General features: G+C 74.2%; 4 protein-coding genes across 7 annotated transcripts; 2 read left to right on the top strand and 2 right to left on the bottom strand.

Annotated features, from left to right (window-relative positions):
• The first annotated feature begins 97 nt into the window (after positions 1–97).
• LOC135310261 (fermitin family homolog 3-like) lies at positions 98–3,210 on the top strand. The gene is made up of 3 exons (XM_064437475.1): positions 98–529; positions 1,834–2,066; positions 3,160–3,210. The coding sequence occupies exons 1-3, from the start codon at positions 328–330 to the stop codon at positions 3,208–3,210; spliced, it is 486 nt and encodes a 161-aa protein (XP_064293545.1). The 5' UTR covers positions 98–327.
• On the top strand, positions 2,920–9,814 carry LOC135310243 (fermitin family homolog 3-like). The gene is made up of 12 exons (XM_064437439.1): positions 2,920–3,049; positions 3,251–3,402; positions 3,850–3,952; positions 4,533–4,640; positions 5,251–5,385; positions 5,751–5,800; positions 5,909–6,030; positions 6,608–6,714; positions 7,682–7,912; positions 7,994–8,118; positions 8,677–8,818; positions 9,110–9,814. Exons 2-12 carry the CDS (start codon positions 3,254–3,256, stop codon positions 9,281–9,283), a joined length of 1,446 nt encoding a protein of 481 aa, XP_064293509.1. The 5' UTR covers positions 2,920–3,049; positions 3,251–3,253; the 3' UTR covers positions 9,284–9,814.
• On the bottom strand, positions 9,506–13,162 carry TRPT1 (tRNA phosphotransferase 1). Its single transcript, XM_064437440.1, has 7 exons — positions 13,088–13,162; positions 12,464–12,545; positions 11,774–11,931; positions 11,130–11,304; positions 10,608–10,664; positions 10,170–10,280; positions 9,506–9,774 (listed from the first exon to the last, which is right to left on the bottom strand). Exons 1-7 carry the CDS (start codon positions 13,130–13,132, stop codon positions 9,506–9,508), a joined length of 897 nt encoding a protein of 298 aa, XP_064293510.1. The 5' UTR covers positions 13,133–13,162.
• Positions 13,163–13,194: 32 nt separating this feature from the next.
• On the bottom strand, positions 13,195–23,285 carry SCYL1 (SCY1 like pseudokinase 1). Of its 4 annotated transcripts, none has more exons than XM_064437530.1 (16): positions 22,997–23,285; positions 21,974–22,114; positions 21,132–21,254; positions 20,092–20,306; positions 19,582–19,672; positions 19,152–19,307; positions 17,652–17,810; positions 17,463–17,570; positions 16,887–17,000; positions 16,233–16,388; positions 15,962–16,150; positions 15,185–15,257; positions 14,735–14,920; positions 14,390–14,472; positions 14,077–14,293; positions 13,195–13,363 (listed from the first exon to the last, which is right to left on the bottom strand). In XM_064437530.1, the coding sequence occupies exons 1-16, from the start codon at positions 23,123–23,125 to the stop codon at positions 13,230–13,232; spliced, it is 2,274 nt and encodes a 757-aa protein (XP_064293600.1). In that variant the 5' UTR covers positions 23,126–23,285; the 3' UTR covers positions 13,195–13,229. The 4 variants fall into 4 exon arrangements, with proteins under 4 accessions (XP_064293600.1, XP_064293601.1, XP_064293599.1 ...); XM_064437531.1 differs by lacking the exon at positions 13,195–13,363 and adding an exon at positions 13,370–13,485; XM_064437529.1 differs by lacking the exon at positions 13,195–13,363 and adding an exon at positions 13,561–13,742.
• Between the last annotated feature and the right edge of the window lie 437 nt (positions 23,286–23,722).

Genomic DNA, 23,722 nt, shown 5'->3' with positions numbered 1-23,722 from the left:
GGGGGGGCCTGAGTGCCAGGGTCGTGTCTTGGGGGGGGGGGGCATCTAGCTGCCTGTACCCCCTTCGCTGGGGGGGAGGTAAGGTTGGGAGTGGGGCCCCCACGCCTGGGGGCTGGGGGGGCACCCCACAACTGGGACCCGACAAAGGGCCCTGTAGCCGCTAGTGGGTGCAACGGCGCAGGGACCCACGGCCTCCGGCCCCACGGCTCCTCCCCTCCTCAACTTCCTCTGTGGCGGCACTGGGGGGTTGGGGTGAGCCGGGCATCCGGGCCCCCTTCCCGCTGTGGGGCGGAGCAGTGGGGCGGGAGGGCACCCAGGCGCCTGGCGATGGCGGGGCTGAAGACGGCGAGCGGGGAGGCCATCGACGGCTCCTTCGAGCTGCAGGTCGAGGTGGAGGAGGGGGTCGCCGTGGGGCAGACCTGCCCCATGGCACCCCCTGGCCCCACGGCGGCCCCCCGCACCCTCGCCCTCCGTGTCACGGGGGACCTCCACGTCGGCGGCCTCATGCTCCTCATCGTGGAAACCATCGGTGAGACCCATGGCGGGACGGGCACACCCAGGGGTCCCGGCCCCACATCCCTGCCCCACATCCCTGCCCCACAGGAAAGGACCCAGGGGTCCAGGCCCCACATCCCTGCCCCACGGGGAAGGACCTAGGCGTCCAGGCCCCACATCTCAGCGCCATGGGGAAGGACCCAGGCTTCCTGGCCCCACGGGGAAGGACCCAGGGGTCCAGGCCCCACATCTCAGCTCCACGGGGAAGGACCCAGGGGTCCTGGCCCCACATCCCAGCCCCACGGGGAAGGACCAAGGGGTCCCAGCCCCATGGGGAAGGACCCAGGCATCTGGGCCCCACATCTCAGCCCCATGGGGAAGGACCCAGGGGTCCGGCCCCACCCTGGGCATCACGCGGTGCTGAGTGGCGCTGGGCAGGGGCCCCATCCGGCCCCAGGGGGGCTCCTGGCCCTTATCAGAGCCTCCAGGGAGTCCATACCCCCCCCGACCCCCCACCCCACACCACCCCCCCGAGTCCCCCCCCCACCCCGTGTCACCCCGTGTCACCCCCTGGCTGAGCTGATAAGGGAACCACAGGCTATAAATAGCCCCGGGAGGGGGGCCCGGATGCGTGGGACCTCCCCGCTCCCCCCCCACCCCCCCCCGTTGTGGTTTGGGGGTACAGCAGGACCCCCCCCGGACCCCTCCTTTAGCATCCCCGAACCCCCCCCACAGCCGCCCTTTAGCATCCCTGGACCCCCCCCCACAGCCCCCCTTTAGCATCCCCCGACCCCCCCCACAGCCCCCCTTTAGCATCCCCCGACCCACCCCACAGCCCCCCTTTAGCATCCCCCGACCCACTCCATAGCCCCCCTTTCCATCCCCGGACCCCATCTGTAGCCCCCCTTTAGCATCCCCGGACCCCGCTGTAGCCCCCTGTGACCCTCCCCTGGCACCTTCTAACTGCCCCAATAACCCCCCCAAGCCCCCCCCGGGTCCCGGAGCCCCCCCCCGTGTCTCGGTGCCCCCCCCATGTCTCGGTACCCCCCCGTGTCTCGGTGCCCCCTATCCCCCCCGTGTCCCGGCGCCCCCCGACCCCGTGTCTCGGTACCCCCTATGCCCCCCGTGTCTCGGTGCCCCCCCGTGTCTCGGTGCCCCCTATCCCCCCGGGTCCCGGCGCCCCCCCGGGTCCCGGCGCCCCCCCCCATGTCTCGGTGCCCCCCCGTGTCTCGGTGCCCCCCCGGGTCCCGGCGCCCCCCCCCGGGTCCCGGCGCCCCCCCGGGTCCCGGCGCCCCCCCGGGTCCCGGCGCCCCCCGACCCCGTGCCGCGGTGCCGCAGGGGCGCGGCGGGACTGGTCGGACCACGCGCTGTGGTGGGCGCAGCGCCGGCGCTGGCTGCGGCGGCCCGGGCGCAGCCTGGACGCGCTGGGGGTCGGGGGGACGCGCGGCTCCGCTTCGCCCCCCGGCACCGGCCGCTGCGCGTGCGCCTGCCCAACGGGCGCCGCCTGCGCATGCGCCTCTCCTTCGCCCAGCCCCTGGCCCGCGGCGTCGCCCAGGCCTGCCGCCTGCTCGGTGCGGGGGGGGGTCACGGGGGGGGGGGCTGGGGGGGGTCACTGGGGGGGCGGGGGGGCTGGGGGGGGTCACTGGGGGGGGGGTGACACTGGGGGGGCGGGGGGGCTGGGGGGGTCACTGGGGGGGTGACACTGGGGGGGCGGGGGGGCTGGGGGGGGTCACTGGGGGGGCTGGGGGGGGTCACTGGGGGGGGGTCTGGGGGGTCACTGGGGGGGTGTCACTGGGGGGGCGGGGGGGCTGGGGGGTGACACTGGGGGGGTGTCACTGGGGGGGCGGGGGGGCTGGGGGGGTCACTCTGGGGGCTGGGGGGTCTGGGGGACACTTGGGGGGGTGACACTGGGGGGGTGACACTGTGGGGGGTGTCACTGGGGGGGGCTGGGGGGCCACTGGGTGGGCTGAGGGGGCGGGGGGCCACTGGGGGGGCGCCGCTGGGAGGTCGGGGGGGCACTGGGGGCGTTGGGGGGCACTGGGAGGTCGGGGGGGCGCTGGGGGGGGTTGGGGGGCACTGGGGGCCATTGGAGGGGTCTGGGGGGCACTGGGAGGTCGGGGGGGCGCTGGGGGGTTGGGGGGCACTGGGGGCCATTGGAGGGGTCTGGGGGGCACTGGGAGGTCGGGGGGGGCGCTGGGGGGTTGGGGGGCACTGGGGGCCATTGGAGGGGTCTGGGGGGCACTGGGAGGTCGGGGGGGGCGCTGGGGGGTTGGGGGCACTGGGGGCCATTGGAGGGGTCTGGGGGGCACTGGGAGGTCGGGGGGGGCGCTGGGGGGTTGGGGGGGCACCTGGGGGGGCAGTGACGGGGGGGGCCGGGGGGGGTCGCGGCGGGGTCGCTGTGACGCGGGGGTCTCGCAGGGATCCGGCACCCCGAGGAGCTCTCGCTGCTGCGGCCGCCCGAGGAGGAGGAGGAGGAGGGGGGGGGCGGGGAGGAAGGGCCGCAGCGGCCCCCCGCCCCCAGACTTCGACCTCACCCACCTCCCGCTGCCCCCGGGTGGGTGCGGGGGGGGTGTGGGGGGCTGTGGGGGGGGGGGCGAGTGTGCGGGGGGGGTGTGGGGGGGGTGAGTGGGCGGGGAGGGGGTGTGCGGGGGGGGGGGTGTGAAGGGGGGAGCTGAAACCCCCCCCCCCCGTGGGAGCCCTTCGCCCCCTCCGTGACCCCGCCCCGTGCAAACCCCTTGCCCCTCCCCCCCCGCAGACGATGAGGGGTCGAAGCCGGGGCCCCTCCCCCAGCTGCCCCCCGACTGTTACCGGATGCTGGTGGCCCCTCGGGGGGGGCTGGGCCCTGTCGCCCCCCCCCCGGCCCCCCCGCGGGAACCCAGTGCTGCGCCGCACCCGCCTGCACGCGCGGTACGGGGGGGGCGGGGGGGGGCAGGGCCGTGGGGCAGAGCTGTGGGGCAGAACTGTGGGGCAGAGCCATGGGGCAGAGCTATGGGGCAGTGGTGAGGCAGAGCTATGGAGTAGAGCCATGGGGTAGGGCTATGGGGCAGTGGTGGGGCAGAGCTTTGGAGCAGAGCCATGGGGCAGAGCCATAGCGCAGAGCTGTGGGGTAGAGCCATGGGGCAGTGGAGGGGCAGAGCCATGGGGCAGCTGTGGGGCAGGGCCGTGGGGCAGCAGTGGGGCATAGCTATGGGGCAGTGGTGGGGCAGAGCTTTGGGGCAGAGCCATAGCGCAGAGCTGTGGGGCAGAGCCATGGGGCAGCTGTGGGGCAGGGCCATGAAGCAGAGCCGTGGGGCAGCAGTGGGGCAGAGCTATGGGGCAGAGCCGTGGGGCAGAGCCGTGGGGCGCCCCCCGCAGGTGGCTGGACTCCTCGCGCTCGCTGCTGGAGCAGGACGTGGCCGATGATGAGGAGCTGCTGCTGCGCTTCAAGTACCACTGCTTCCTCGACCTCGACCCCCAGGTACCCCCCGCCCCCCCGCTGCTCCCCAGCTTCCTGGGACCCCCCAACCTGCCCGGGCTCCTCAGGGACCCCAACCCCCCCCCAGCCGCCTCCCCCTTGACCCGCCGGTACCCCGGTGCCCCCCCCAGGGCTCCCCCAGCCCCAGATACAGCCCTGGGACCTCCCGGTGCCCCCAGAGCCCCTTTGGGGCTTCCTCACTCCCCCGAATGTCCCCCCCCCTCGTCCCCCCCACGTCCCCTGTGCCCCCGATGCCCCCCCACATCCCCCCGTCCCCCCACAACCCCCCGCGACCCCCTGCGACCCCTGCCCCCCGTGCCCCCTGCAACCCCCCACGTCCCTGTCCCCCCCGTGTCCCCTACGACATCCTGCCCCCCCCCGTGCCCCCAATGTCCCCCCGTGCCCCCCATGCCCCTGCGACCCCGTGCCCCCGCAACCCCCCGTGCCCCTGCAACCCCCACCCCCCCATGCCCCCCCGTGCCCCCCGTGCCGCCACGACCCCCCGCAACCCCCACCCCCCCATGCCCCCCCGTGCCCCCCGTGCCGCCACGACCCCCCGCGACCCCCACCCCCCGCCCCGCAGCGGGACGCCCCGCGCCTGGCCCTGCTGTACGAGCAGGCGCGCTGGGCGCTGCTCACCGAGGAGACGGACTGCACCGAGGAGGAGATGCTGCTCTTCGCTGCCCTGCAGGTGCCCCGACCCCCCCGGGCCCAGAACCGCCCGCGGAGCCCCCTCCGCCCCCCGCAACCCCCACAGGACCCTCCGGATCCCCACAGAGCCACCCCCCTCCCAGCCCCTACATACCCACCCGCCCCAACCTCTCCCGGACACCCCCGAACACCCTTGGATCCCCCCCAAACGTCCACTCCAGACCCCCAGACACCCCCGGACAGCCCCCCCGTGCTCCTCCGGACACACACCCCCCCCCCCCCAAACCATCCATAGACCTCCCTGGGTCCCCCCCAAACGCCCAGCCAGCCCCTCTCCTGCACCCCTCCAAAATCCCCCAGACCTCCCCAACCCTTCCTGAAACCCCCACGGACCCCCCAAACACCCACAGACCCCCCCCCCCCATACACCCCCAGTGACCCTAAAACCTCCCCCTGGGACCCCTAAATGCCCCCTGGACCCCACCTCCCCCCACCCCGGTCCCTGAACTCCCCCGAGGATCCCCAAATCCCCACCCAGAACCTCCAAGCACTCCTGGGGCCCCCAATCCCCTCCATTGTCCCCTCTGGGACCCCCCCGCCCCCCCCCACCCGCAGCTGTGGGCTGCCCCTGACCCCCCCCGCCTCCCCAGTACCACATCGATGAGGCGGGGGGCAGCGGGGAGCCAGGCGGGGCGGGGGGGGGCGACGACCTGGACGACCTGGACGCCGCCCTCAGCAACCTGGAGGTGAAACTGGGGGGGGAGCCCGAGCCCCCCAGCCCACTGGTGAGACTGGGGGGGACTGGGGGGGGGGAGGGTCCTCTGGCCACACTGGGGGGGACTGGGAGGGACTGGGGTGCTCCTCTGGGGGAACTGGGAGGGACTTGGGGGGTCTCCTCTGGCCACACTGGGGGGGACTGGGCGGCACTGGGGGGGTGTGGGAGGCGCTGAAGGGGGCACTGGGGGGACCCCCTGGCCCCATTGGGGTGCACTGAGGGGACTCCCTGGCTCCACTGGGTGTCACTGGGGTGCACTGGGGATCACTGGGGGGACCCCCCGGCCCCACTGGGTGTCACTGGGGTGTACTGGGGGGACCCCCTGGCCCTACTGGGGGTCACTGGGGGTCACTGGGGTGCACTGGGGGTCCCCAGGAGGAGCTCACCCCCGTCCCCGAGCTGGCGGAGGAGCTGGAGATCTACAGGTACCCCCGGATGCCGGGGTCCACGGGTGACCTGGGGGCCCCCCTGCCCCAGGCTCTGGGGGCCCCGCAGGCTCTGGGGCCCCCCCCGACCCCCGGGTCCCCCCCCAGGCCGCGCAAGCTGACCCTGCGGGGGTTCCGCCCCGCCTGGGCCGTGCTGAAGGAGATGCAGCTCTCGTACGGCCGCAGCCCCCCGACCCCGGGGGAGCCCCTGCAGCAGCTCAACCTCAGGGGTGAGACCCCCCGAACCCCGCCCCAGGAACCCTGTGGCCCCCCCCAAACCCTCTGGGGCACATAAGACCCTGCCCGGGACCCCCAGGACTCCCAAATCCCCCCCAAGACCCGCTCCTGGAACCCCCAAATCCACCGGAGACACCCACCTGGGACCCCCGCAACCTTCAGAGGGGACCCCCCCGAGGGCCCCAAATCCACCTGAGACCCGCCCGTCAAATCCCTCCTGGGTCCTAAGACCTATCCCAGGACCCCAAATCCACCTGAGACCCCCCCCAATTCCTGGTGGGACCCCCAAATCCACCTGAGACCCCCCCCCCAATTCCTGGTGGGACCCCCAAATCCACCTGAGACCCCCCCCCAATTCCTGGTGGGACACCCAAATCCACCTGAGACCCCCCCCCAATTCCTGGTGGGACCCCCAAATCCACCTGAGACACCCCCCCACACCCCTTCCTGGGGTCCTGCCAGTCCCCGCTGCCCCCCTCTCCCCACGGCCCCGGTTGGGGTGGGGGGGTGTCGTGGATACCGGGGTCCCCCTGAACGCCTGGCCTCGCCCGGCTGCCTGGGCCCCCCCAGGCTGTGAGGTGACCCCCGACGTGGATGTGGGGGCGCAGAAGTTCTGCATCAAACTGCTGGTGGCGGCGCCCGAGGGGATGAGCGAGATCCAGCTGCGCTGCCGCGACGTCAGTGGGGCGCCGTGGGGCTGGGGAGCTGCCGTGGGGCGCCGTGGGGCTGGGGAGCTGCCCTGGGGCGCTGTGGGGCTGGGGAGCTGTTGTGGGGCGCCGTGGGGCGCTGTGGGGCTGGGGAGCTGCTGTGGGGCGCCATGGGGCTGGGGAGCTGCCGTGGGGTGCCATGGGGGCTGTGGGGCTGGGGAGCTGCGGGGGGGGGGTTGACCGTCCTGGGAGGGGTTGGGGGGGGGTCCCAGGGGGGGCTGGCAGTCCTGGGGGGGTTGGGGGGGGTTGAGAGGGTCCCGGGGGGTTTGGGGGTGCCCAGGGGGGTTTGGGAGGATCCTAGGGTGGGTTGGTGGGGGTCCCAGGGGGGTTTGGGGTGCCCAGGGAGGGTGGGGGTCCCAGAGGGGGTTGGCAGTCCTGGGGTGGTTGGGGGGGGTCCAGGGGGGTTTGGGGTGCCCGGGGGGGTTTGGGGTCCCAGAGGGGGTTGGCAGTCCTGTGGTGGTTGGGGGGGGGTCCCAGGGGGGTTTGGGGGTCCCAGAGGGGGTTGGCAGTCCTGGGTGGTTGGGGGGGGGTCCCAGGGGGGTTTGGGGTGCCCGGGGGGTTTGGGGTCCCAGAGGGGGTTGGCAGTCCTGGGGTGGTTGGGGGGGGTCCCAGGGGGGTTTGGGGTGCCCGGGGGGGTTTGGGGTCCCAGAGGGGGTTGGCAGTCCTGTGGTGGTTGGGGGGGGGTCCCAGGGGGGTTTGGGGGTCCCAGAGGGGGTTGGCAGTCTGGGTGGTTGGGGGGGGTCCCAGGGGGGTTTGGGGTGCCCGGGGGGGTTTGGGGTCCCAGAGGGGGTTGGCAGTCCTGTGGTGGTTGGGGGGGGGTCCCAGGGGGGTTTGGGGGTCCCAGAGGGGGTTGGCAGTCCTGGGGTGGTTGGGGGGGTCCCAGTGGGGTTCGGGGGTGCCCGGGGGGGGGGACGTGACCCCCCCCGCACCCCCCCAGGCCCCCCAGTACGCGCGCTGGGTGGCCGGGTGCCGCCTGGCCTCCCGCGGGCTCTCGCTGGCCGACGCCTCCTTCGGGGCGGAGGTGCGGGGGGTGCTGGGGGTCCTGGGGCTGCAGCCGGGGGGGGACCCCTCGCTGCCCCCCGCCGCCCCCGGGGCGCCCCCGCGCGCCCCCCCGGACCCGCGGGTGCTGGTGGCCCCCCGCTTCCTGCGCAAGGCCAAGGCCAAACAGGTACCGGCCCCGCCCCCGCCCCGCCCCCCGGCCCCGCCCCCCGGCCCGGCCCCGCCCCCGGCCCACGCTCTGCCCGCGCAGCTCGTGCCCCGCATCCTGGAGGTCCTCCACCGCGTGGGGGCGCTGTCGCCGGCCCAGGCCCAGCTCCGCTTCCTGGAGGCCTGGCAGGCGCTGCCCGGCTTCGGGCTGGCCTACTTCCTCGTGCGGTAGGCGGGGCCTGGGCGGGGCGGGGCGGGGCGGGGCGGGGCTGGGAGCGGGATGGGAGGGGCTGGGGGCGGGATGGGAGTGGCCTGGGAGGGGCTGGGCGGGGCTGGGAGTGGGATGGGAGGGGCTGGGGTGGGAGGGGAGGGGCTGGGCGGGGCTGGAGTGGGATGGGAGGGGCTGGGAGTGGGATGGGAGGGGCTGAGAGTGGGCTGGGAGTGGCCTGGGAGGGGCTGGGCGGGGCTGGAGTGGGATGGGAGGGACTAGGTGGGGCTGGGAGTGGGATGGGAGGGGCTGGGAGGGACTAGGTGGGGCTGGGAGGGGCTGGGTGGGGGTGGGAGGGGCTGGGCGGGCTGGGTGGGGGTGGGAGGCACTGGGAGGGAACTGGGTGGGGCTGGGCAGCACCGGGTGGGGATGGGGGGTTACTGGTAGGCACTGGGAATGGGCCGGGAGGGGCTGTGGCATGCAGGGCGGGGCTGGCGGCTACTGGGGGCACCGGGGGGGCACTGGGGGGCACCGGGGGGGCACCGGGGGGGCACTGGGGGACCGCGAGGCCGGCGCAGGTTCAAGGGCAGCCGCCGGGACGAGGTGTTGGGCGTCGGCCCCTCGCGCCTGCTGCGGCTGGAGCCCGGCACCGGCAGCGTCACCCGCACCTGGCGGTACAGCGCCCTGCGCCAGTGGAACGTCAACTGGGACACCCAGCAGGTGCTGGGGGGAGCAGGGGGGAGCAGGGGAGGAGCAGGGGGCACTGGGAGGGGCTGGGAGTGGGCTGGGGGGGCTGGGAGGGACTGGGGGGGCTAGGAGGGGCTGGGAGGGGCCTGGAGGGGCTGCGGGGGGAGCAGGGGGCACTGGAGAGGCTGGGAGTGGACTGGGGGCGGAGTGAGACCCCCAGGGGTTCCCCTTGGCCCCGATGTCTGGGTCCCCTCGGGGGGTGGGGGGGGGGTCAGGGTGCCCGACCCCCCCAGACCCCCCCCAACCCCCCTGGACCCCCCGCAGGTGACGCTGGAGCTGGAGGGGGAGGTGACGCTGGCGCTGGGGGTGCTCTCGGCCCCGTGCCGGGTGCTGCACGAGTTCCTGGGGGGGTACCTGTGCCTGGGGGGGCGGCAGCCGGGGCAGCCCCTCGACCTCCGCCTCTTCCACAAGCTCACGGGGGGGCAGGAGCCCCTCTGAGCCCCCCCCCCCGCCCGACCACGTCCTCGTGCAAGGGTTGGGGGGGGTGTCTCGTGCAAGGAGTCCTCAGGCGAGGGTCCTTGTGCAAGAGGGGCTCCCCCCTCCCCCAATGTGTTGCACCAGCCTCACCCCCTCGCTATAACCACACACCCCCCGCCCCAAAACACTCGTGCACGCGCGCACACCCCCACACACACTGTGCAAGACACTTGTGAGCAGCGCTCACGGCAGGGAAGTGTTTATTGGCGTCTGTCGGGCACGAGGGCCCTCGTGCGAGGGCTCCTCACCCCCCTCCTCGTGCGAGGGCTCCTCACCCCCCTCCTCGTGCGAGGGCTCCTCACCCCCCTCCTCGTGCGAGGGCTCCTCACCCCCCTCCTCGTGCGGGGGCTCCTCACCCCCCTCCTCGTGCGAGAGCGTCTCACCCCCCTCCTCGTGCGAGGGCTCCTCACCCCCCTCCTCGTGCGAGGGCCCCCCCAGCGGCAGCAGGCACCCTGGGGGGGGGGGTCAATAAAGTATCTGTTACCATGGCAACAGGGCCCAGACACCTGGGACTTTTTTTGGGAGGGGGGCGGGGGGGGTGTCCCCCTGAAACACTGGTCTGGCCACCCCCAGAACCCCTGGGTACCCCCAACCCCCTGGGTGCCCCCCCAGCCCCCTGGGCCCCCCCCACACCCTCGGGGTCCCCCTCAAACCCCTGGGGTCCCCCTCAAACCCCTAGGGCCCCCCCCACACCCCTGCATACCACCCCCCCCAGCCCCCTGGGTGCCCCCCAGCCCCCTGGGTCGTCCCCCCCCCAATCCCTGGGTGCCCCCCAGCCCCCTGGGTGCCCCCCCACCCCTGGGCCCCCCAACCCCGAAACCCCGGGCGCCGCCCCAAAGCCCCTCACGGTGCGGGCGCAGCTGAAGGACGCGGAGGAAATATTTTGGGGGGAGGCGCCCCGCGGCGTCCCCCGGCGTCAGGATCACCCCGTTGGCTGAGCGGAAAAAGGGGACCCCCTCTTCGGGGGGGGCGGGGCGGGTGTCACCCGGCGGGGGGGTTTCCCCAGCCCCCGGGGTCCCCCCAAACACCGGGTCCCCCCAGACACCAGGGTGTCATGTGTGTCCCCCCCCAAACTGCAGGGTCCCCCCAAACACCGGGGTCCCCCCAGACACCAGGGTGTCGTGTGTGTCGCCCCCCCCCAAACTGTGGGATCCCCCAGATGATGCCAGGGTCCCCCCAAACACCAGGGTCCCCCCAGATGCCAGGGTGTCGTGTTTCCCCCCCCCCCCGAACTCCAGGGTCCCCCAAACACCGGGGTCCCCCAAACTCCAGGGTCCCCCCTCACCTGCCAAGGCCCGGGGGCCGTCGATGATGATGGCAATCTCCGAATCGGGTCTCATCCCTGGTGGGGGATTTGGGTGGGGTCGGGGTGCCCAGACGCCGGGGTTCCCCCGCCCCAGCCTGGTATTGGGGTGCCCAGACGCCGGGGTCCCCCCCCCCCAGCCTGGTATTGGGGTGCCCAGACGCCGGGGTTCCCCCCCCCCCAGCCTGGTATTGGGGTGCCCAGACGCCGGGGTTCCCCCCCCCCCCAGCCTGGTATTGGGGTGCCTGGCTGCCGGGGTCCCCTCCCCAGTACTGGGGTGCCCGGTGGTCTCACCACGCCGTATGCCGGGGTGTCCCCCCCCCGATATTGGGGTGCCCTGTGGCCTCACGTCTGTGCACACTGGGGTTCACACCCCCACCCACCCCCCCCCCCCCGATTTCCACACACACACACACACACCCCCCCCGGCCGTGCCCCGGTATTGGGGTGCCCGGATGCCGGGGTTCCACACACCCCCGGTACTGGGGTGCCCGGTGGTCTCACCACTGCGCACGCCGGGGTCCCCCGGGAGGCCAGGCGCCAGGTGGATGTGGGTGCGCCCCATGGGTGCCAGCCCCCCGGCACAGATGGGCCCCCAGAGGCGGCGGCGGGTGCCGTGGGCCAGGGTGGGGGGCAGCTCCGCGGGGGTCCGCAGGGGCGTCAGCTCCAGCGCCGGTACCTGGCAGCCCCCAAATGCCCCTGAGACCCCAAGTATCCCCCCAGGAGCCCCCCCCAAATCCCCCTGGAGCACCCCAGGGACCCCACCCAAGCCCCCAGGAACCCCCAAGGTCTCTCCCTAGAGCCCCCAAAACCCCCGGAGAACCCCAAGGACCCCCAAGGACCCTCCCTAGAGCCCCCAAATCCCCCGGAGCAACCCGGGGACCCCCAAGGTCCCTCCCTAGAGCCCCCAAATCCCCCGGAGAACCCCGAGGACCCCCAAGGTCCCTCCCTAGAGCCCCCAAATCCCCCGGAGTCCCCCGGGGACCCCCAAGGACCCTCCCTAGAGCCCCCAAAACCCCCAGAGAACCCCAAGGACCCCCAAGGACCCTCCCTAGAGCCCCCAAATCCCCCGGAGTCCCCCGGGGACCCCCAAGGCCCCTCCCTAGAGCCCCCCAATCCCGCGGAGCCCCCGGGGACCCCCGACCCACCTGCAGGGAGTGCCCCTGGTTGGCGCGGATGCGCAGGGGGTCGGGGCGCAGCGCGAAGCGGCCCTTGGGGTCGGCGGCCACCAGCCGCCGCAGGTCGCCCTCCGAGACCCCCGCGAAGCGCCGCAGCCGCAGCAGCGCCCCCACCTCGACGAAGCCGTCTGCGCCCCCAAAGGCCGTCACCCGCGGGGAGGGGCGGGGGGCTCGGGCTGGTTGGGGGGTCCCGGGGGGGGGGGGGGGGCAGCTTGGGAGTGGGCCTGGGGGTGAGTAAGGGGTCCCAGGGGGCATTTTGGGGTTGGGGCGGGGGGGGGGGAGGGGGGGTGTGTGTCCTAGAGGTGGCCGTGGCCGGAGGTAATTGGGGGGGGGGTGGGGTGGGGGGGTGTCTCAGAGGTGACTGGGGCACTTGGCGGGGGGGGGGGGCGGGATTTGGGGTCCAGGGACAACTTGGGGAGGCCCCGGGGAGGGGTTTGGGGTCCTGGGGCAGTGGGGGGGGTCCCAGGGCAGGCCATTGGCCGGGGCGGGGGGGCGCAAGAGGGACCCACGGAGCAGCTGAGGGGCTGGGGTTATTTGGAGGGGTCCGGGGGGGGGACACACATTATTTGGAGGGGTCCGGGGGGGGGAACATTATTCGGCGGGGGGTCCGGGGGGGGACATTACTGGGGGGGGGGGTCCGGGGGGGACACAGACACGCACCCGGCCCCATGGGCAGCCCCACGGCCGCGGCCCCATGGCGCAGGACGTAGCTCAGCGCCTTCGACAGCCTCACGGAGGGGTCCTGGGGGGGGGGGGGGGGAGGGGGGGCGCGACACCCCTCTGGGTCCCCCCACCCTTGGGCCCCACCATCCTGGTACGTGTATTCCCCTCCTGTGACCCCTCCTGCGTTCCTGCCCCCCCCCCCGCCTTGTGTCCCCCTCCCCCGGGACATCTGGGTGCCCCCCCCTTGGGTCCCGTCCCCCATCCCTTGACTCCACCCCCCGCACCCCTGGGTCCCCCCACCCACCTGGGGGGGGTGTGTGTGTGTGTCCCCTCCTGCGCCCCCCCCTTTGCCCCTCCACATTTTGCGCCCCCCTCGACACCCCCCCCGACCCTCCCCGCGCCCCTGGCCCCCCCCCCGCAACGTGGCCCCCCCCACCCCGTGCTCCCTCCCCCTCCTGCGTCCCCCCACCCACCTGGGTCCCCCCCAACCGTGGCCCCCCCCACCCCGTGCTCCCTCCCCCTCCTGCGTCCCCCCACCCACCTGGGCCCCCCACCCCCCCACCCCGTGCTCCCTCCCCCTCCTGCGTGTCCCCCCCCCCCCCCCCCGGATCCCCTCCGCACCTCCCCCCGCCGCCGCGAGGCGCTCGTGCCCCCCCCGGCGGCCATGCGCCGCCACGTGACCTCCCACGTCACCCCACCCCCCCCACGTCATCACTACTCGGGGGCGCTTCCACGTCACAGCCTTTATTGCCCCGCCCCCCCCTCAGTCGAGCTTCCGCGCCCCCAGTTTGGCGGGTCCCGGTTTGGGGGGGCCCCGGGGACCCCCCCGGCGTTTGGCCTCCAGCTCCCGCCGCCGCTGCTGCTCCCGCGGCCGCCGGCCCGAGCCCGGGGGGGGCCCTGGGGGGCGCACGGGGGTCATGGGGGGCACACGGGGGTCATGGGGGGCACACGGGGGTCATGGGGGGGCCCTGGGGGGCGCACGGGGGTCATGGGGGGCACACGGGGGTCATGGGGGGGCCCTGGGGGGCGCACGGGGGTCATAGGGGGCAGACGGGGGTCATGGGGGGGCCCGGGGGGGCGCACGGGGGTCATGGGGGGGCGCACGGGGGTCATGGGGGGGCCCTGGGGGGCGCACGGGGGTCATGGGGGGGCGCACGGGGGTCATGGGGGGGCCCTGGGGGGCGCACGGGGGTCATGGGGGGCGCACGGGGGTCATGGGGGGGCCCTGGGGGGCGCACGGGGGTCATGGGGGGCGCACGGGGGTCATGGGGGGGCCCTGGGGGGCGCACGGGAGTCATGGCGGGGCACACGAGGGTCATGGGGGGGCCCTGGGGGGCGCACGGGGGTCATGGGGGGGCGCACGGGGGTCGCAGTGGGCACCCCCATGGGTGGGGCCGGGGGGGGGAGCCCCAGTGAGGCAAATGGGGCACCCAGGGTGGTCCCTTGGGAACTGGGGGGGTGTCCCAGGGGGGCTGGGGGGGGCCAGGGAGGGGGGGCCACAGAGCTGGGAGGGTGCCAGGGGTCTCTTGTGAGGCTCCCGGGGGGTCTGTGGTGGGGGTCCCTCGGAGTCCCCCATGGGCGGGGGGTGCGGGGGGGTGGGGGTCTCTCACCCTGCTGGCTGGGCAGCGCCTCCCAGGCGTCCTCGGTGCCCCACTCCCCCCCCACCCCCCACTCCCCCTCCCCTTCCTCGCCCTCCCCGGCAGGGGGAGGGGCAGTGGGGGGAGGGGCAGTGGGGGGTGGGTCTGGTGGGGCAGGGGTGGGGGGCTGTGGGGGGGGCCTTCCGTCCTCTTGGCTGCTCGCGGGGGGGCTCCGGGGCAGCTCCATGTCCTGGGGACACACGCATGGGGTGGGGGGGACAGTGGGGGTCGGCCCCCCCCCCCCCAAAGTGTGACACACACACACACACACCCCCCCCCAGCTCACCTCCAGGCTGCCCCAGTCGTCGTCCCACCCATCGGGGTCCTCCAGGGGGGGGTCCTCCAGGGGGGGCTCCTCGGGGGGAGGCTCTGGGGGGGACAAAGGGGGGGGGTCAGGAGCGTTCTGTGGGCCCCCAAGGATGGGAGGGGGTTCCAGACCCAGGGGGAGCCTGGGGATCCCCGGGGGGGGGGAGGTTGGGGACACTGTGGGGGGGCTGGGGACCCCCAGAAGGGTTTGGGGGACCCTGGGGGAGGAGTGAGGACTTGGAGGGCAGGCGGGGGGCCCCAGAGGGGTCTTTGGGAACCTGGGGGGGGTGTTGAGGGGTCCAAGGGGGTTTGGGGGGACACTCACCTTTTGGGGGGGCTGGGGGCCCCTCGGCAGGGGTCTGCAGGGGGGCCTGGGGGGGGGGCCCGGCCTCTGTCCCCATCAGTCGTGCCGTCAGGGAGGTGACGCCAGTGACAGCCCAGGACACGGCGGCCCCCAGCCCCCCCGAACCCCCGCCCGGACCCCCTGGGGCGGTGGCGGCGCTGGGGGGCTCTGGGGGAGAGAGGGAGGGCTGATGGGGGGGGCAGGGGAGGACCCCCAGCGCCCCCCATCTCCCTCCACCCCCATGTGAGTCCTCAATGTCGCCCCCCCCAAAAAGCCCCCCCAACTGCCCAGCAGCCCCCCCCGTGTCCCCCGCATCGCTGTGTCCCCCCCCAGTTCTCCCCCCTCACTTCAGGATCCCTATTTCTCACCCCAGCCGCCCCTTCCCCCCCCCCCGGCCCCCTCCCCAGATCCCCCCTCCCCCCGGTCTCTCACCCCCCTCTGGAGCCCCCTTGGCTTCGGCAGCTGCCTCCAGCTCATCCAGGAAGCTGCGGATCGCCCGGAAAGCCTGGGGGGAGCCGGGGGGGTCCCCCAGCAGTGAGGGTCCCCCAACAGTGAGGGACCCACCCCCAAAACACAAGAGACTCCCCCAGACCTAGTGACCCCCAGATGGGGACATCCACCCCCACCCCCAGCCCTCCCCATGGCAATGACCCCCCAGCCCCAGCCCCCCATTGCAATGACCCCCCCAGCACCCACTACATGAGCCCCCTGACCCCCCCCAGCCCCCCGCCCCCCATTGCAGTGACCCCCCAGCACCCACTGCATGAGCACCCTGACCCCCAGCCCCCAGCCCCAGACCCCCATTGCAATGACCCCCAGCCCCATTACATGAGCACCCTCACCCCACCAGCCCCAGCCCCCCATTGCAATGACCCCCAGCACCCACTGCGTGAGCACCCTCACCCCCCCAGCCCCCAGCCCTCCATGGCAATGACCCCCCCAGCACCCACCGCATGAGCACCCTGACCCCCAGCCCCCAGCCCCCCATGGCAATGACCCCCCCCAGCCCCAGCCTGCCATTGCAATGACCCCCAGCCCCATTACATGAGCACCCTCACCCCACCAGCCCCAGCCCCCCATGGTAATGACCCCCCAGCCCCCAGCCCCCCATTGCAATGACCCCCAGCACCCACTGCATGAGCACCCTGACCCCCCCAGCCCCCCACTGCAGTGACCCCCCAGCCCCAACACCCGCGGGCCGCCCCCCACCTGCTGCCGCACGCCGGGGTGGGGGTCCACGGTGAGCCCGCAGAGGGCGGGCAGGACCCTCCCCGCGCACTCCCGCGGCGAGTAGCACCCATGGGTGGCGGCGAAGGCGGCGACGGCGGCCGCCCGCGCCGGGGCGAAGGGGTCCCGCGTCGCCCGCGCCAGGGCGGGGGCCAGCACCCGCTGCCGGGTCTGGGGGCGAGGGGGTGGGGTGGGCAGAGTGAGGCGGGGAGGGTGGGGGTGGGGGGCGCGGCGGGGGGGCGCGGGGGCTCACCTGGGCGGGCAGGAGGGGGCCCAGGCGCCCCAGGCAGAGGGTGGCGTTGCAGCGCAGGGGTCCCAGCGCGTCGCCCACCTGCACCCGCAGCAGCAGCCGCGGCAGGTCCTGCCCCCGGCGCCCCTCCCCCAGCTTGGGTGCCAGCAGCACCATCGACTGGGGGCGAGGGGGGCAGGAGGTCAGGGGGGGCCCGGGGCGGGGGGGGTCAGGGGGTCTGTACGGGTGCGGGGGACCCAAGCTCTCAGGGGTGGTGGCAGGGGTCTGGGGGGACCCACCTGTTTGTGGGGGACCCAGGTACTTGAGGGGACCCAGATGGGTGGGGGGGGACCCAGGTGTTTGGGGGGGGACCCAAGTGGTTGGAGAAGGGGGGGCAGGTGTCTGGGGGGACCCACCTGTTTGTGGGGGACCCAGGTACTTGAGGGGACCCAGGAGGTTGGGGGGACCCAGATTGGGGGGGGGGGATGGGACCCAAGAGGTTGGAGAAGGGGGGCAGGTGCCTGGGGGGACCCACATCTTTGGTGGGACCAGGCATTCAGGGGGGGACCCACGTGGCAGGGGGTGACCCAGGTGACTTGGGGGGGGTGACCCCCATGTCTCGGGGCGGGGGGGGGTGACCCCCATGTTTCGGGGGTTCCCAGGGCGGGGGGCGCCCACCTTGACGGTCTGCTCGCGGATGGCGGGGTTGGTGTCGAGGAACCCGTGGGCGACGTGGGGGAAGATCTGGGCGTCCACCGTCGCCTCGGGCAGGAACTCCACGTAGTCCTCGAGCTGGGGGGGCCCCGGCGGGCAGCTGAGCCCCCGCCCCCCCCGGACCCCCACGGCTGGGGGGCCCCAGAAACGAGGGGGTCCCTGACCCCACCCCAGCCCACCCACAACCCCCCACAGCTGCAGGGACCCGGGTGGCCGAGTGTCAAGGGAAGGCCCTGTTGTCAGACTCTGTGGCGAGGGGGACCCCCGAAACGAGAGGGACCCCCAGGAACAAGGGGGACCCCCAGAAACGAGGGGGACCCGAGGCAAGGGGGACCCCCATGCATGAGGAGGGGGAACCCCAGACATGAGAGGGGGACTCCCAGACATGAGAGGGGACCCAGAGATGTGAGGAGGGGGACCCCAGGCGCGAGGCGGGGGGGGGACCCCAGGCGCGAGGAGGAGGGGGGACCCCAGGCGCGAGGGGGGGGACCCCCAGGCGCAAGGGGGGGACCCCAGGCACGAGGAGGGGGGGGACCCCACCTGCTGCAGCAGCTGCATGCGCAGCGCCCGGTCCGGGGAGGAGAAGAGGCGGACGATGACGGGGACGATCCGCGCCTGGTACTCGGGGGGGTCCAGCGCCTTCGCCACCTGCGGGGAGGGCCCGGGTGGCGCGGGGCGGGGGGACAGCGGGGCCGGGGGCCGCGCCGGGGGGCGGGGCGGGGGGCGCACCTTGAGGAGGGGCGGCAGGGCGCTGGCGTCGGCGCCCCCGAACTCGAGGGCCGCCAGCAGCCGCGGCAGCAGCTTGTGGCGGCGGAAGGCGCCGGGGAGGGCGTCGAGGCGGCCGCTCAGCTCCTGCAGGAAGCTCCGGCGCTCCGAGGGGTCCCGCACCTGCGGGGGGCCGGGGAGGGCGTCGGGGGGCGCGGACCCAGCGGCCGGGGTGGGATCGGCCGCGGCGGGACGGAGGGGACGGGGACAGGACACCGGGAGGGGATGGGGAGGGGTGGGAGGGGAGGGGGATGCGGACGAGGACGAGGATGGGAGGGGGATGCGGATGAGGATGAGGATGGGAGGGGGATGCGGATGAGGATGAGGATGAGGGGGGGGATGCGGATGAGGATGAGGATGGGAGGGGGATGCGGATGAGGATGAGGATGAGGGGGGGGATGCGGATGAGGATGAGGATGGGAGGGGGATGCGGATGAGGATGAGGATGAGGGGGGGGATGCGGATGAGGATGAGGATGAGGGGGGGGATGCGGATGAGGATGAGGATGAGGGGGGGGATGCGGATGAGGATGAGGATGGGAGGGGGATGCAGACAAGGATGAGGATGGGAGGGCGATGCGGACGAGGATGAGGATGGGAGGGGGATGCAGACAAGGATGAGGATGGGAGGGCGATGCGGACGAGGATGAGGATGGGAGGGGGATGCAGAGGATGAGGATGGGAGGGGGATGCAGAGGATGAGGATGGGAGGGGGATGCGGATGAGGATGAGGATGGGAGGGGGATGCGGTCGAGGATGAGGATGGGAGGGGGATGCGGACGAGGATGAGGATGGGAGGGGGATGCGGACGAGGATGAGGATGGGAGGGGGATGCAGAGGATGAGGATGGGAGGGGGATGCGGATGAGGATGAGGATGGGAGGGGGATGCGGTCGAGGATGAGGATGGGAGGGGGATGCGGATGAGGATGAGGATGGGAGGGGGATGCGGATGAGGATGAGGATGAGGGGGGGGATGCGGACGAGGATGAGGATGGGGGGGGGATGCAGAGGATGAGGATGGGAGGGGGATGCAGAGGATGAGGATGGGAGGGGGATGCGGACGAGGATGAGGATGGGAGGGGGATGCGGACGAGGATGAGGATGAGGGGGGGGATGCGGACGAGGATGAGGATGGGAGGGGGATGCGGACGAGGATGAGGATGGGAGGGGGATGCGGACGAGGATGAGGATGGGAGGGGGATGCAGAGGATGAGGATGGGAGGGGGATGCGGACGAGGATGAGGATGGGAGGGGGATGCGGAGGATGAGGATGGGAGGGGGATGCGGATGAGGATGAGGGGGGGATGCGGACGAGGATGAGGATGGGAGGGGGATGCAGAGGATGAGGATGGGAGGGGGATGCAGAGGATGAGGATGGGAGGGGGATGCGGACGAGGATGAGGATGGGAGGGGGATGCGGTCGAGGATGAGGATGGGGACGGGGGCAACACCAGTGCCACAGACCTGGAACTGCTCGAGGAAGAGGCCGGTGTGGACGAGGGGGCAGTCGAGGAAGGCCCCCGGGCGCTGCAGGCGCTGCAGGAGCTGCTCCGGCCCCGGCCGCGCCGACGGCTCCGCGGCCACCAGCTCACAGAAGGGGGGGACCAGCCCCGCCGGCAGCTGGGGATGGGGGGGCGGGGGTCAGGGGGACCCCGGTGCCCGGAGGGGACCCCGGCATCCAGGGGGACCCCGGTGTTTGGGGGGACACAGGAATTTAGGGGACCCCGGTGGGTGAGAGGAGCCAGGTGCCCGAGGGACCAGGAGGGTGGGGGGGACCCCAGTGTTTCTGGGGACCCAGGTAAGGGGGGACCCCGGTAGCTGAGGGGGTCAGAGGGGCTGGGGGACACCGTGCCGCGGTGTTGGGGGGCTGGGGGACCCCACTTTTCAGGCTGACCTTGCCGAAGCTGCGCAGGGCCCCGGGCCGGGGGAGGGGCCCGTTGAAGACCTCCCAGATGAGGCAGCCCAGGCGCCACATGTCCCCCGCCCTGGGGACAGCCGTGGCAGCGCGGGGACGCGGGGACCCCTCCGGTCCCCTCCGTCCCCCCCGCAACCCCCCAGCCGCCCTCCCCCCAGCCCCAGTCCCGTGAAGCCCCCATATACCCCCATCCCCCTCCCCAGGCCCCGTGTGTCCCCCCGGGCCACCCCATGTCCCCCCATGTCCCCAAGGTCCCCCGTGACCCCTCGTATTCCCCCCGTGTCCCTGTGTGTCCCCCACAAGACCCACCATGTCCTCATCTCCCCCCCCCAGGCCCCACCTTCCCCCGTGTCCCCCCACGTCCCTGTGTCCGCCCCCCAAAACCTGCCATGTCCCCGTGTGCTCCCCAGACCCCGTATCCCCCCGTGTCCCCTCACGACCCCCAATGACCCCGTGTGTGTCCCCCCCCCAGGTCCCCCCACAACTCACCAGGGCTCACCCTGCCCTCGCGAGGGGTCGCTGAGCTCGGGGGGGTCCTGGGGCTGGGGGGTCACGCCGGGGGGCCGGGGGGGGACCCCCTCGCTGGTGGCCGCCACCCGCTCGAGCCCCCCCAGCTTCCAGTCGCCCCCCGGGTCGACGAAGACGGCGTCGAGCCCCAGCGCGTGGTGCACCAGCCCCGAGCCCCCCAGGAAGGACAGCGCCGTCTGGGGGAGCGCTCAGCCGGGTCGGGGACCCCCGGGCCATGGGGGACCCCCCCGGGTGCCTGCGTCCCCCCAAATGCTTGGGAACCCCTGGATACCGGAGTACCCCAAATGCCGGGGTCCCCCCCCGCATCCCAGGGCCTCCCCAGATCCCAGGGTGCCCCCAAACATCTGGGTGTCCCCCTGACATCCCAGGGACCCTCCCCAGATCCCAGGGACCCCCCCCAGATCCCAGGGACCCCCCAAACGCCTGGGCCCCCCTACAGATCCCAGGGTCCCCCCCAGATCCCAGGGTCCCCCCCAAACATCTGGCTGTCCCCCCCAGATCCCAGGGTCCCCCCAAACACCTGGGTGTCCCCCTGACATCCCAGGGTCCCCCCCAGATCCCAGGGTCACCCCAGATCCCAGGGTCCCCCCAAACACCTGGGTGTCCCCCCCCGAGATCCCAGGGTCTCCCCCCAAACGCCTGGGCCTCCCTACAGATCCCAGGGTCCCCCCCAGATCCCAGGGTCCCCCCAAACACCTGGCTGTCCCCCTGACATCCCAGGGTCCCCCCCAGATCCCAGGGTCCCCCTACAGATCCCAGGGTCCCCCCAAACACCTGGGTGTCCCCCCCCGAGATCCCAGGGTCTCCCCCCAAATCCCTGGGCCCCCCTACAGATCCCAGGGTGCCCCCAAACACCTGGGTGTCCCCCCCTGAGATCCCAGGGTCTCCCGCCCAGATCCCAGGGTCTCCCGGGCATCCCAGGGGCCCCCCCCAGATCCCAGGGCTGCCCCCCCCACGTCTGGGTCCCCCTGCGACCCCAGGGCCGCTACGGCCCCCCTCACCAGGAGCTGGTGCAGCCCCCAGGCCACCTCCTGCTCCCCCAGGTCGCCCGTCGGGGGCTGCAGCCGCAGGTGCCGCCGCAGCGGCGTCACCGCCTCCGTCACCAGGTACAGGCACTGCTCTGTCTGGGGGGGCTGCGACGTCACCGCGCCCCCCCCGGGTCACCCCGCGCCCCCCGGGGTCCCCCTGCCACCCCCTGCGGCGCCACGCCCCCCCGGGGCCCCACATCCCTGTGTCCCTGCCATGTCCCCATGTCCCCCAGTGTGTCCCCACATCCCCATCCTCTATGTCCCCCCATACCCCCCCATGTCCCCCCACATCCGCCCCCATGTCCCCCCACATCCCCATCCTCTAGGTCCCCCCGCATCCCCCCCCATGTCCCCTCACATCCCCATCCTCTATGTCCCCCCATACCCCCCCCATGTCCCCCCACATCCCATCCTCTATGTCCCCCCATGTCCCCCCACATCCCCCTCCTCTATGTCCCCCCACATCCCCCTCCTCTATGTCCCCCCACATCCCCCTCCTCTAGGTCCCCCCGCATCCCCCTCCTCTAGGTCCCCCTGCATCCCCCTCCTCTAGGTCCCCCTGCATCCCTCCACATCCCCCACTAACCCCGTGTTCCTGCAGGTCCCCCTCTTCCCCCGTGTCCCCCCACATGCCCCGTCACCCTGTCGCTCTGCATTGTCACGCTGTCCCCCCGTCCCCCTGCGACCCCCATGCCCCAGTCCCCCATGTCTCCCACATCCCCGTCCCCCCCCATCCCCATGTGTCCCCAAGTCCCCGTGCCCCCTCAGGTCCCCCCACATCCCCGTGTCCCCTTGCATCCCCCCGTCCCCGTCACCTCCAGGCTGTCGAGGTAGCTGAGGATGTTGGGGTGCCGCAGGCTGCGCAGGCGCCGCAGGGCTGCCCGGGCCAGGGGGGTGGCAGCCGCGTCCCCCGTCCCCAGGCTGTGGGCGAAGACCGACACCGGCGCCCCGTCCGCCTGGGGCACGGGGACAGCGTGGGACGGGGGGACACGGGGGGACACGGGGACAGCGTGGGACAGGGGGACGGGGGACACGGGGGGACAGCGTGGGACAGGGGGACATGGGACAGCGTGGGACAGGGGGACACGGGGACACGGGGGGACAGCATGGGATGGGGGGACACGGGGGGACACGGGGACAGCGTGGGACGGGGGGACACGGGGACACGGGGGGACAGCATGGGATGGGGGGACACGGGGGGACACGGGACAGCGTGGGACGGGGGGATGGGGGGACACGGGGGGACACGGGGACAGCGTGGGACAGGGGGACGGGGGACACGGGGGGACAGCATGGGATGGGGGGACACGGGGGGACACGGGACAGCGTGGGACGGGGGGACACGGGGGGACAGCATGGGATGGGGGGACACGGGGGGACACGGGGGGACACGGGACAGCGTGGGACGGGGGGATGGGGGGACACGGGGGGACAGCGTGGGATGGGGGACAGCGTGGGACGGGGGGACACGGGGGGACAGCGTGGGACGGGGGGACACGGGGGGACACGGGGACAGCGTGGGGACGAAGCAGGGGGATGGGGGGGACACGGGGACGGGGGGACACAGGACAGCGTGGGACGGGGGGACACGGGGGGACACGGGGACAGCGTGGGACGGGGCAGGGGGACATGGGGGGGACAGCGTGGGGCAGGGGGACAGGGCAGGGGGATGGGGGGACACGGGGACGGGGGGGACAGCGTGGGGCCATGGGGATGGGGACATGGAGGGACACGGGGGGCCATGGGGATGGGGAGAGGGGGGCGCGGGGAGAGGGACACGGGGGGGACACGGCGGGGTGACACGACAGTGAGCGGACGGGCCCCCCGCCCCCCCTCACCTTCCGCCGCCCCCGCAGCAGCCGCCAGAGCGGGGCCGGGGCCGGGGCCGGGGCCGGGGCCGGGTCCGCGTCGGGCGAGCCCAGCTCGAAGGGGAAATCCCGCACCGGGTCCCGGGAGAAGAGCCACATCGCGGGGCGGGGGGGTCCCGGGGGGGTCCCGGGGGGTCCCGGGGGGGGTCCCGGGGGGTCCCGGCGGGGCCGAGGCCGGAGCGGGCCCGGAGGCGGCGGCGGCGGCGCCGGGCGGCAGGATCCGGTGGCGGACCAGGGGGCGGGGCCGGGAGGGGGTGGAGCCAGGGGCGGGGTCTGGGGGGGTCAGGGGCGGTAGCTAGGTCAGGGGCGGGGCCTGGCTGGGGTGGAGCCAGGGGCTGGAGCGGGGCGGAGTCGGGGCGGGGCAACGCGAGGAAGGGGAGGGGCGAGGGGCGGGTCAGGGTCCTGATACCGAGTCGCTGGTGGGCGGGCCGAGGGCTGGAAATGACGGGGCGGGGCGACGGGCGGGGCGACGAGGGGCGGGGCGACGAGGGGCGGGGCGACGAGGGGCGGGGCGACGAGGGGCGGGGCGACGAGGGGCGGGGCGCGGGAGGGCAGGGAAGGTGTTGCGAGGGCCACGCGGGCAGGGGCAGCGACGTCACCAGGCGGCCGCCAGCCTGGCCGGAACAGGCAGTGACGTCAGAGGGAGGAGGCAGTGACGTTCCGGCGGGTGCGACGGGCAGCCCGGCGGTGTCGCAG

Source organism: Phalacrocorax carbo, chromosome 32 (genome assembly GCF_963921805.1).
Source record: "Phalacrocorax carbo chromosome 32, bPhaCar2.1, whole genome shotgun sequence".
In the NCBI taxonomy this organism is placed as follows: domain Eukaryota; kingdom Metazoa; phylum Chordata; class Aves; order Suliformes; family Phalacrocoracidae; genus Phalacrocorax; species Phalacrocorax carbo.
Note: the sequence above shows the minus strand (reverse complement) of the source record. Positions and strands in the feature narration are given on the sequence as shown.